Here is a 13,439-nt window from a genome sequence, read left to right as displayed (position 1 = left end):
CCTGCAGTCTGTAGCAACAAGCAAAGGTCTAAATGCCTTGCTACCAGGGGGCATCACGCTGTTCAAAGCATGGATGATTACAACCTATTCACTTCTCTTGTCCAGAGGAAAGTATCGCAGCAAATTGTCACAGCACAAGGGATTAGGAAACAGACCAGGAAATTGAAAGCCCTGGATTGGTTTATCTGCAGGATATGATAGCAAGCATTTTTTTCCCTCGACACCAAGCACTTCATCAAAAGCAGGTGTAGTGGCAGTTTTCAATTGGATTTTTCTATTCGTAGTGTTCCTTCTGTCCTATAGTGTTTGTGTTATCCATACATTACATCTTTTCAGCCTGTATCTGCAAACAAAGTATATGCTGATCCATATTTCTTTGCTCACCTGCTATTTTTAATACTGAATATATGTCGATCATAGCATTTTACATGCATGTTTTTTTTCCAGACCCCTCAGAATGCTTTTACACTTGTAAAATAACAAAATACAGGTTCATATTACACAATTGAAATATCCTGTTTGATTAAAAAAAGTAAATATTTAAAAATATTTGAGATCGTTTTTTGTTTCAGCTTCTCAAAATATTAGAATATTACATAAGACCAATCAAAAAAGGACTTATTATGTCGAACTTCTAAACTCTTCTTCCAGACTCTGGGACCATCGGTTTACAAATGAAATGCAACATTTACTTTGGAGGGGTGGATGTTTTGGGTGGTACCACGTCATGTGCTGCACCAGATACACAGGTGCATAGACGGGATTCAGCAGATGTTCGGTAGGTGTGTTGCAGGCTGAGCTTGAGCTCTAATGCTATGCTCAATTAGCACTGTATACGTTAGTCCTTGGCAAAGATGCTAACACCTTAAGCGCCCTTCAGGGCTGTGAGGGAAGATGATGGCAGCCCCAGTGGGAGACCAACCCTGGCAGCATCTGGTGCCTGGTAAGCTGTACAGGTTTAGGTTATCAGCTTAAAATGGAGCAACACGTCAAAACACTCAAGAATTAGCATCACAGATCAGCAGGAAAACATTGCTTTTATTCATCAAGCTATGGCTAAACGGTAATGACAATTCTTTCATTAGGTTCCGGTCCATATCTGTGACACGGTAACACTCATTGACACAGCTCTTCCTTCCTGCTAGCACTCTTTGATTTCTGTCAAACCTAATATGATCTTCAATACTCACCGCTTATTACTGGTCTTCAAATCAAAAGCTAGTTTCCAGAGTGCTTCATTTCAAGTGGAGAAAAGGCCATGGGCTCACTGCTGCCAGGGCTCCACATACAGTAAAAAGAGCAGTGAGAAGCTTAAAGCTGGGAACACACCGCATTGGCCGCCTGCGGCGGTTGGCCGCGTGAATGCAGGAGGTTCGCCGCTTGGTCATATTGGGCCATGTTCACCGCAGTCGCCGCCGCGGCCAACCGCAGCCTCATCGTAGGCAGCGGTTGGCCGCGTGACAGCAGGAGGCTCGCCGCTTGATCATATTGGGCCATATATTCCTGACGCCGACGCCGAGATCAGACCCGTCACACTTACGGTGCAACAACAACAATAACATGGTCCAGCTGTGCCAAAAAATACAGATGTAGGTTCACTGTGTAACCAGCGGCAGTCTTGTCACAAATATCATTAAAACAGCCTGAACACGCACCCCAATCTCAAATACACACACATTAACAGCAATTCAGCAACATACTAAACACATTAACAACAGCAGTGTGTGCTCAGCGGCTAAAATAAAGGCAAACATCAGCCTACCTGAAAGTGAAAGTGTGCCGGCTGACGGAGGACAACACCGGTTCTTCGCTGCACTATATTGGAATTCCACACGGACACCGCCGTCAAGTTTGGGTATATTATCCTCAGGAACAGCACACAGCTTGGTGAGTTTCACTATGCTAACCGGCGCTACCTTGGCTAAAGTACAACCAACAGCTAAACAGATGCAAAATAGCCTACACATATTTGCAGAATGTATTGGAAGCCCGATGTCCTCACTCCACACGCCCACCTCGTCTTGCAGACCACCGCCACCGGGCAATCTCAACGCTGATTGGCTGTGGAGGCGCGGTGCCCGGCGGCGCTGCAGAAAAAGATGAAAAATTTCATCTTTTTCTGCGGCGCCGTGCTCGCCGCACAAGCCTTCGATTCACGCTCCTTCGATGACACAATTTCTATGCGCCGCTAATGGCCGCGCTCCCGATTCACGCGCCTCTCATGAGGCGCGGCCACGCGCCGCGCAAGCCCCCGCCGCTGGACGCCGATTATTGGGTGGACGCGCGGCCACGCGCTAGTACATTGACTTTGTATGTAATCTCGCCGCGCGGCCAGTGCGGTGTGTTCCCAGCTTTATGAGGCCATATGTCAACAGGTTGATACTTTAATTGTGATTTTGAATGCTGCCTTTAGTGGCAATCTGACTGTGTTAGGTTCAGCAGGTTCAGGGCTATCATGAATCATATATTTCAAGCATAATTTTAAATGTCAATAGATGCAGAAGCATTTTTTTTGGTGCCATATTGTGAGTTAAGTAAAGGCTCATGACAACGTCGAAGGCAAGGACAAGTCAGGAATTAAATAAAGGCAATCTGTCTGACTGGAGAATATGAGATTTCTATGTACAAACACTGTTTTATAATTATAAACCATTGTTGGAGGAGGCACAGCCCTGTATGGGATAATGCCCAGTTCACAATGATGTCCCCCCGCATTCTAAAAAGTAAATAAAAGGTAGCAAGTCTGAAGTTCCCAAGTTTAAGGACGACAAAACACTGTCATTTCACGTATTTAATTAGGCTCACATCACAGTAAATCCACACTACTGCGTTGGGAACATGCCTTTGGGATTCTGGGTTTAGCACTCCACTGAGGATCTCCATTGTTGAAATGCAACCTCCTTCTTTTCCAATTCCCCCATATTCTGTTTGTGGATGTCATGCTGAAGCTATGTATAGCAATAGCATCACTGGATTATTTTTGGACTATGCTGATGCCTGACCATCCAGTGTTCACCCATGCTCTTGTCCTTATGATCAAATGTAACATTGTGGCATTCAGCTAGCTCCGGCTTTCTTTTGTGTGAGCTGGCTCGAATACATCTAAACCCCGTTCAACTTGATTTGTTCAACCAGCTTTTTCTTCATCAGGCTCTGTGCTCCTTCCCATGAAATACAGCGGTCATCTCAATATGGACTGAACTGATTTTTTCATCTTCAAGAAACTATATGAAACAATTATTAAAGGTGGGGTCAGGCAAATCTCAAGAATGTTTGTTGACAAAATCACTTTTTGTCAAATCAGTGAATATCTCCTCACAATCTGCTTCTTGACCGTACTGTGAGTGTGCTGAAAATAATCTGATGTTAATACACAGCCTAGGCTCTGTAAACGGGCATGTTTAGTGGGCCCACTTTGTTTATATTCCCTTTATTTACATACAAGTTTACAGAACCTAGGCTTTGCATTAAAATAGGATTTATTTTGCCGCTCACACACAGTACGGACGGGAGGCAGATTGTGAGGAGATATTCACCGATTTTCACAAAAATGTATAAAGTCAACTATCATTCTCCAGAATCACTTATACCAGCTTTAAAAAGACGGCAAGAAAAAAAAGAAGGAAGTAAAATTTGAGCCTGTCTGATCTTTCCATCCTTGTGAGGACAATTGATCCCCTTTAACTAAGCTCTTGGTCTCCCTCTGTCCATCTAAAGCTTTCTATGGCTCACACAGGAGGGTGTGTATTGATTCTATATATGTGTCAGTGTTCATCAGGGAGAGTGCACAGCCATGTAAAAGCCTCAGTGGGAGATCCGTCTGCCATCACTCACCATAGCAGTAGAATGTATTTGACAGATGAACAGTGTATGTTTGTTGTGTGCTCTCTCTCTCCTTTGTAACTGTGTCGTCTTATTTCTTGCTCTATATTTCATCCGGGCAGAGACTGCATTCAGCAATGGAAATATAAAACAGTTATCCAATTGACTACAATTAACAATATATGATAGAAACAATTATGAACAATTTTTCATTATTTCAACTTTTCAAATAATTGGTATGCTAACTGTTGTGTATGGGATGTTAGATTAACTGTCCTGCTGAGCTGCATCTTGGTAAAGAGAGACTGTGTGAAGAGAGTTTTTTTTTAAATAGTGAGTTAGCGATTGTATCAATAATTTAGAAGGATGAAGTTGTGCTTTTAATGCACTTCCACCAAGTCTATGAAACAGCATAAATGTGCAACCTAAATGAAAGTGAAGCAAAGTACAACTCTGCCGTGACTGAATGAACACATATTTACATTGAGCTTGTCTGAGGCCTCTGCCCTGAAGAGACAGATAATGTGGAAAAGTGAAAGACAGACAGGAGGACTAAAAAATGAATTATAAGTTAATGTACTAAGTTTAACTCATGTATTAAGGCATCTCTGTTGACCAAGTAGGTAAACATTTTCGAAACAACAATTTTCAAATGTTCTGTAATTTCTAACATTTCTTGGTTTTTATGCTCCGCTGTAGTAAAGCATCCAGTATTGAATCCCTTATTAGCGCAGATGTGAATAGAAAAAGGAGATGAGAGAGAGAAGGATGAAATGATAAGTGAAAATGAGGAAAAGAAGAGGTAGACGACATAGTCAATTAAAGTGACAAAGAGAGGGGGACATGATGAAAGCGAAGGGGAAAAAAATACATAATTGGTTAGGGAGCGGAATATATGAACAAAAGAGGGACAGACTGAGTGATGAGAGATGTAGATGAATCAAAGCAAAATACTGAGTTTGAACATCAGAGTTACAGAAGAGAGGAACAATGACATATTTAGAGTAGCTAATGTGTAGTCCCTGTCGTGTTTGCTGAATAATAACACATGCGAGTTCACTGTTAACTGAGTTCCACTTTTATTGGAATGAATGGCAGCATCCAGGTATAACGTGATCAAACTTCCCCCAACACATAGGTTCCTATCACGTTATTATTATTATTATTAACTAAAGTGCAATAATACCACAGTCCCCATACATCTGGTTTTGGTTCCTTAAGGCCTTTGCACACCGGGCGCGACGCGAATAAACGCAACGTAAAAGCGAATGTTTTGAAATGTGAATTTTGTCGCGTCTCACTTTAGAAGCGACGTCCCAGAAAAATCGAACTCGGTTCGAAAAAATTAAAAACGCAAATTCGCGATGCGAAATGACGGCGCTGGTGTGGAAGCTTGTATTGACTCTGTATACGTTCGTTAATTAACGGATTAATCGCACGAATAAAACGCGCCCGGTGTGCAAAGGCCTTTACCCTGCTGTCACTTTTACAGTGGCGGTTTTATGTGCCATTCTATTTGATTTGTGATGACACATACAGCTTGTTATGTCCAGAGAGCTTTTTTTTTTATCACTTCTTTATGTAGTGACTCAGTGGTCTGTCTTTGAGTGCTGATGTTTTTTGTTGGGCAAAGCATATGGTGCTAGCCACAATTATAGTCAGTGGGTTACACTGGTTGCCATGGAGTCTCCAGGGGTGACAGGCGAGATAATAGAGCTCAGTTCCTTTAATTAGAGGAGATTGCGCATGATTGGACTGAGACTGTGGCCAAAGGACACGCGTGCGCGCGCACATACACACACACACACACACACACACACACACACACACACACACACACACACACACTCTCTTTCCTTCGTCACAGGTAACAATCCATTTAGCAATCCTGACAGTATTCCAAAGAAGTTGTATACCTATTAACCTTTACCAGGGGATATGATAGGTTTCATAAGTATAGGGGCAATCAAGTGAATGATAGATGAAGAATGTGCATCAGCCAATGAGTAAAAAACCTCTGTACAAGCCTTTTGTGTAGTAACGAAAGGCCATGATTATTTTAGGTTGACAACAGCCAATGGTGTAGTATCACCTACTCACCTGCTGTGCTGAGATTGCTGTGCTGAGATCCAGCCAAAACACGAGGGAAGAAATGGTGAGAAGAGGCAGTAGGGAGGGAGAGTGTTGAAGGTGGGGGGTAAGATGTGTTGGCAGTCATCAGAGCCAGTGTGCAGTGAGGCGGGCTTGTGCTAAGCGAGGAGAAAAAAAAGATAAAACCAAAGAGAAGAAAAGCAGAGAGTCTGCAACAGGTTTACCGTGATCTCAGGATTGATATTTTGGTTGTGCCTTTAGAAGCCTCATGGTGATATCTATGGTATTGTCAAAGAGTTGACCATGTGCAGTTTAGTCTACTTGTCCTTCAAGACAGGCTACAGCACTTTGCAGCGTACTTTGCATACACCCATGGCAACAGATACTGTATATTGAACGTTCAGACAGAGAACTGCAGTGATTGGTTCAAAATACTTATTGCATAATAAGAACCAGATCATAGCCCACATCATCTAAACCCAATATGTGTCAAGTTTATCAAACATGAATGAAAATATCTTTAATTTGGACTGAAACATATGCCTAACTCTTTTCAGATGTTAACTATCATGCTACTACTAACTCTGGATTCCCCACATTATTGGAAGGATTTTGTGGATTTGGGTTTCCAGGGACTTTAACTGCATTTTAAGTTCCTATTAGTTCTTTGAAATTGAAGTTCTGACACCTGAAAATGTTGAAACCTTGCGATGATTGATGCAAAGATATTTCGTTTACAGTGTCATCTTAGAGTCTATGGTGTCATCAAGTCTTCCATCTGTGTGTCTTGAGCTGATCTCACATGCTTCAAAAGTTTGTCTCAAGATTGACTTTTTCCCTAGTGATGGTTTCAATATATTTAGTCAGAGCTTTAATGGATGACTGTTTTTTTTTAGATGACATTTTTATTTTATTTTAAAGGAATTACTTTGGTCTGAATTTGCTGTGCTTCGATGTATTTCCACAGCTGCTAAGGTGGTTACAGGCCAGACTTAAGATTGATTTTTCAATTTTTCAATCAATATAAGAGCGTGTGGGCTTTGTCATGCTGGACACTGGTTGTGGACACTAGGTCTAGGGAAGTATAATTTAAAGGAATAGTTCAACATGTTACAGTTTTAGCAAGAAAAAGGCGACAGAAAAACATCCCTGTAACTGTGCCTGCATTTTTTTATTTTTCTAAATGTGCAAAGGTTGCTCATCCAGGTTAGCTTGGTCCAAACACTGGTAGTCAAGGGGAGCAGGTCAACAGATTAACCTTACAACATCACTTAAATGCTCAAGTGTGCTTGTAAGGACTTGTTTGTTTACCACCTTAGTGTACGTTCCGCTCTATATTTTTTTTCACTTGAAAATTAAAAATGTTGAACTATTCCTTTAAACTATCCAGCAGGGACGAATACGTATTGCAGGATGTGAAGTGCTATTGTCCTTTGAAGGTCTTATGGTTGACATGTGGATTAGTGTGGCGTCAGCTATAATGTCAACGTGGTTCAGCTCTCTGTTTACCTGTCCATGTGTATTTAACCAAGTTGTGGGTAATGAAAAAAATATCAGGCTTTTAAATGCGAGTGAAATGTCTCTCTCAGGATGACCTGAAACTACAATTCAATAACTAGTGTTTCTATATTTTCCACACTGTACTGTTTCTTGAGCAAGTTTTTATTTTTTTTACAGTTTCATGTCATTCCAATGTCACTCTCTAGTGCTTTCTTTCAACTATGGTGTATTGAACTGATCATTGTGAAATCAGGTGTCCCCCAATTCACAATGGCCTTTATAAGTAGGTTATATAGGCCTATATACTTTTTTTAAAGATATTTTTTTGGAATTTTTCATGCTTTATTAGACAGTTTGTAGAGACAGAGGTGAAATGGGGCAGAGAGGGGAAGACATGCAGAGAACGAACCCGGGCGTTTTTTTTTTTAGTTTTTAATAACATGTGGGTTGAGAAAATTGGTCTAGGTGGTTCAAATATATCACTTTTTGTACCATGATAATGAAAAATTATACTGAGAACTACTAAGCTCAAAGTATATCAAGAGAATAAAGATTCCACCGGCATTTTTATTACAGAATATTTGGACCACTGTCACCTCTCAGGAGGTGTTGGACCATTTTACATTTTTTCGCTTATTGCCTGATACAAGTTGAAAGTCTCCTGTACAAAAGAGAACTTTAGATACTCAAACCCTCCTCTAGTCATGGAGTAAATGCCCTTTTTTTCTACATTTAATCTCAAGGAAACAGGTTCTCATTTGAGTTCACTGTGGTTACAAAGGAGCTTTAAAAGCAAAAGTCAAAGGCATTTAGTCAGACAGACGTTTTACGGTTATTTTCTGTGTTCGTAAACCATTTCATATTTAGCACAGACACAAATCTAGCATGAGATATAAAGTAATTTGCTTCCAGTGTAGACACAGATACGCACGTACACTATGGGTAGCTTGCGGGTTTTTTAATGAGCTTTTACACACACACACACACACAGACACACACACACACGCACGCACGCACGCACGCATGCACGGACGAACACGCACACACACTGTCCCTTGTATGTGATAAAGCAGAGGTTTAGAATATCATCCCTAAAAATGTAATAATTTGTCATTGTTCAGTTTTAAATGCACCTCATTTAAAGCTGGGGTGGAGGATTTGGTCCCTCCCTGACACGCTCTACACCAACAAAGTTGTGCCAAAGTGAATGGACAGTCCCAACAACCAATACGAACAGAGAATCGGAGCCTCGCTCTGATTGGTCAAAGTGTACAGCTCATGTTAATTTTGACCAATCAGAAATCACATACCCCAGCTTTAAGGCAAGTGATGAAAACAGTTTGAAACATTGTTGAAAGCACACACACACAAACACACAAACACACACACACACACACACACACACACACACACACACACACACACACACACACACACACACACACACACAAACACACACACACACACACACATACACACACAAACACACACACACACCTTGTCCTTGTAAGCCCTAATTTATTCAAATGTAATGTTTTTCTTTAGGGCAATTTAGCAAATTAATTTTATACAGGAACTCATTGACCTCGAGAATAAAATGATCCCTATTTCTCTCTAAGGGGATAAATAAAATCCATTGCTATTGCTTGCAGTGATAACACACTGTGTGATGCACATTCATGGTCCCCAGAAGATGGAACATACTCTAGTGATCACCTGACCTTTCATTTATCACCAAGATAAGGTCAATATTTCATTTTTTTTTTCTTTTTCTTTTTTCCAATACTATGTCTCTAAAAGCCTTACAGCGTGTATATCCTAATGATGAAGTGACTTTACATCATAGGGTCTCCCTCAAGCCCCTCAAGGATATACTGTATACAGCCACTGCTTTTATAGGTAGTTGAATTGACTAACAACGTGGAAAGTGTGGTGCTTTGCAAAGTTAGTGCTCTGCTCAACCTCACTGGATTGATTGATTAGAAATGTGTTTTTTTTACTAGCTGAGGATGTGTGTTATATGAACTCTTGCCTGGCCCCACCTCTCTCTCTCTCTCTCTCTCTCTCTCTCTCTCTCTCTCTCTCTCTCTCTCTCTCTCTCTCTCTCTCTCTCTCTCTCTCTCTCTCTCTATCTCTATCTATGAGGGATGCACTGTGACAGGTTGTGTGCAGTGAAAGTGTTCCTCCCTGCTGTGGACACTTATTGTATATGTACAAGAGTAAGATTGGATTTGCTCAGTCATAACTGCTGAACTTGTGTGTGCCGATCGCAAATCGTGTTTGAGTTGCATTCATGTTGACAGATTTGTTATTGCTTTATTTTTTACCCAGTTCAGACCCCTGTGGATGTGTCATGTGTCTGGGTGAGTGAGTTGGGCCCTCTCTATATCTTCTCTCTATCTCTCCTCTCTATCTCTCCTAAGGTCCTAGCAGCGTGTTTGCTTACTAAGCAACCCCCCCCCCCCTCCATACACACACACACACCCCTCTCCCTTGCTTCTCTGTATATTCTAATGCCACTGCAGTAGTTTGGAATGTTTGCATGTGACCTTGAGGAAAAGGTGGTTCGAGGGCCCATCCACAATTTACTCATAAATATTTGAGATTGTTTGGATGTGTGTACAGTAGAAGGATGAGACAGAAAGCGCACAGGGGAAAGCTCAACTAGAAATGGCAGGACAAATAGTCACTGTTTGTCGGGTCATGGCAACATTTTGTTTTCTACATCCATCTCATACTAACATGAAAATAAGCTGCTGTAAAACTTGACTACAGCATTGCACCAACACAGCACATTGTGATATTTCTCTTTTTTTTCTTTTCATTTCAATAAAACAATGACACGTGCACACACAATACACTTATAACAACAAAAACAGTAGACAAAAAGAAAACATGGCTTAAAGGTGGATTGCCTAAACATCAGTCAATATTAATGTTAAAGTATTCTTTACAGTTATCCCAGAGCACATGAATCAAGCAGTTAAGTATCTTCCAACAATGGTCAGTAATGGTTACTGTAGTGTTGTTAAAGCAAATCTGTTCCACCCTAGCAAAGGAAAGCATTTTGTTTGGCTACATTATAATATCTCTTTAAAAGCCGTTAACATACAGTGTGTGACATTCTTGTATTTATGTGTGTGTTTTTGCACAGATGGAAAGGTGTATGCGTTGGGCGGTATGGGAGCTGACACCACCCCCCAGGCCCAGGTGAGGGTGTATGATGCGGAGAAGGACCAGTGGCAGGTGATTACCTCTATGCCCACGCCGCGCTACGGAGCAACGCCCTTCTTCAGGGAAAACAAACTCTACTTGATGGGTAAGAAACCAGCCCTGCATTCCAAATCACATACCGGTACTCCCTTTCTGTTCTACAACCTACAGCTGATCATGAAAATAATATAGTTAGCATGCAGTATGCATACCATGGGGACAGACTTTTACTTATTTATTTTATCATAATATTGCGCCTTGATCTTGCCTCTGCAATTGCATATATACTGTATATCCGGCACATCCCTGGTTGTTTTCGTACGGAGGCTCTGTCGATGTGACGTCCCTTCCGGTGCATACTGGATTGTTGGTTAAAATCGCCCAAATAGCATGCTGATTTCAACACTAAAAATCTCGACTGGATGTGGTAGGGACATCCTAAATCTTTTTTCAACCATACTAAATAGCAGGAAGTTTGGGTATTGGAAAGCAGAGTATATCTCATCAATGCCTCTCCTTTCATCTTTTAAATGTCTCAATGTTTAATTCATTAACACTGTCTGTTTCTGTCGCACTGCTTCCCAGATATTTTTAAACCAGGCCCCACTTCAAAGTCAAAGTGTCTCCCCAATGAACAACCATGCAAGCGTTCAGCTAAAATGTCCCCATGTGGGAGAATTCATTTTTGACAATTGAACAAAACTCTATGTAGAACATGTGACATATATGACCTAACATCAATATTTAGTTAAATACTACACCTTTTTCTCACTCAATTAGAAAAAGAGCAGTACTCAGTTTTATGCAAGGTTTTTCCATGCATGTTTCCAGACTTGAGAACTATTGGAGACATTCATATATCCCCCATGGATTGTAATCACTTACTCCCCTTGAGCCATCAAGTCAAATTTTTTATTTCCTCCCAATATTTTCATTTATGACCGAATTCACTGAAAATTGAAACGATTCCAATCAGTCACACATAATGTATACTTTGATACATGCACTCAACTGAAGGAAGTTCTCTTGAAGCACCCTTGGGAACTACTTTCTGTCCCACTAATGTATATCTGACATAATCCAAGAGTTATGCTTAAGGATTTTGTAGAGTAAGCAGGGACATGTTTACTAAGTCTTTTATAATGCATCAATAGCTGGCGATGGATGACATGTTGGAAGTGCCTCAGTCCTTTGGTCTTATGGGACCATTTACAAACACTAGGCTCCTCTGTTTTACACTCGGTTGTAAGGTAGTGTAGATGAAGCAATAGTAATTGTATGTTTGCGCGCACACACACACACACACATACACACACACACACACACACACACACACACACACACACACACACACACGCACGACTGTCCGAGTGTTTTTTTTACCATAAGCCTTTCAGCCGTGAGACTTTATCTTCCTGTTGGTTTTAGAGCAGTGAAATGAACTGATGGAAAGACAAGCATGTGTCTCTCAGGTCTGATGAGTCTCACCTTCATGGTTTTACTATTGATTAGAGGGACAGAGTTGCAGTTGAAAACTGCTTTGTGGGTAAGAATACTTTCTGCTATTTAGTATGGTCGAAAAAAAGATTTAGGATGTCCCAATTCTTGTGGTCAGATTTAGTATGCTTAAAAATACAAAGAATCCTACATCCGCCAGAGATACGACGGATATATGCGGATGTAAAAGCAAGAGGCAAGATCAAGGCGCAATGTTATGATAAAATTAAAAAGTAAAAGTATGTCCCAATTGTATGCCTACTGCATGCTAACTAGATTATATTTAGGACCAGCTGTAGTATGTAGAATAGAAGAAATAAAGAGTATGAGATTTGACAATGTTCAGTTTTGTCCCTCACAAATCCATGTCACTCCACCACAAGCATAAACACAATTCACATTCAGCACAAAGTAGCTGTAACCTCCTGAGAGCAGGAGGAGCCTTGGTCATTTCCATATAAATGTTTTTTTCCTCACACACTCCAACAGAGAGATAACATTTGTGCTATGTGCAGTGGCCAAGAGAGCTAGACATTTAATGTGTTATAATTTCATGCTACTTTGTGCTTGTTTTCCACTACATTACAGAAGGAAATCTTTTTCAGCCATTCTTGTGAAAGGTAGAATAACTGACAAGTGCTAGTCTCTATAGTCTCCTGTATCCTGCAGTTTTATTTAAAGCTCCCATATTATACACTTTTCGGTTCTATTATACACCATATTATATGGTCTTAGTGGTCCCTAATATGTTTTTCTTTAATTGTTTGCTGAAAAAAACTTTCAGATAATTTATTGTACTATGCTGATGTTCAGCTAATCTCACAATGGCCTATTTTTTTAAAAGAGCTGCAGCTCCCCTCGTAAATATACAATCTTTGAGCTGCCCCCGCCCTCTGTCCGGAAGCGAAGCCAGATATGCCTCGCCCTCTGTCTGTCAGGGCCGTGGACCAATAATAAATAGGGGTGTGGGCTGCACAGTGGAAGCTTCTGGCTTTCCAGTTTGTGAGGTCAGAAAAGGGGAAAATTCTGACTGGAGTATATTGGGGGGGAGGGGTGGGGGTTTCAGAAAGGGGGAGAGTGAGAACAGGAGAGATTGTTATTTTTTTAAATATTTTGGCTGTCTCTAGGCACACCGTGGACCCATGGATATGTTAGAACACATTTAAAAAGTGCATTTAGCATAATATGTGACCTTTAAAACCCAAAGACATCTAAAATAGTTGGATTAAACGTATTTACTAACTATAATACAATAAAATCAACACTACACTACACTACACTATTACGTCCCAGGCTCTATAAGGCTATATATTACC

The 13,439-nt window shown here is 40.8% G+C and overlaps 1 protein-coding gene across 1 annotated transcript in view; it reads left to right on the top strand.

Moving 5' to 3' along the window:
- klhdc8b (kelch domain containing 8B) overlaps positions 1-13,439 on the top strand; it is a gene marked incomplete at both ends in the record, with an annotated part of 103,072 nt that overhangs the window by 56,051 nt on the left and 33,582 nt on the right. The window contains one exon of the mRNA XM_080031858.1: positions 10,568-10,732. Coding sequence (XP_079887984.1) covers positions 10,568-10,732 — 165 coding nt within the window. The remainder of the gene's footprint in view (positions 1-10,567; positions 10,733-13,439) is intronic.

Source organism: Ammodytes marinus, assembly GCF_949987685.1.
Source record: "Ammodytes marinus genome assembly, chromosome: 7".
Lineage (NCBI taxonomy): Eukaryota > Metazoa > Chordata > Actinopteri > Uranoscopiformes > Ammodytidae > Ammodytes > Ammodytes marinus.
Note: the sequence above shows the minus strand (reverse complement) of the source record. Positions and strands in the feature narration are given on the sequence as shown.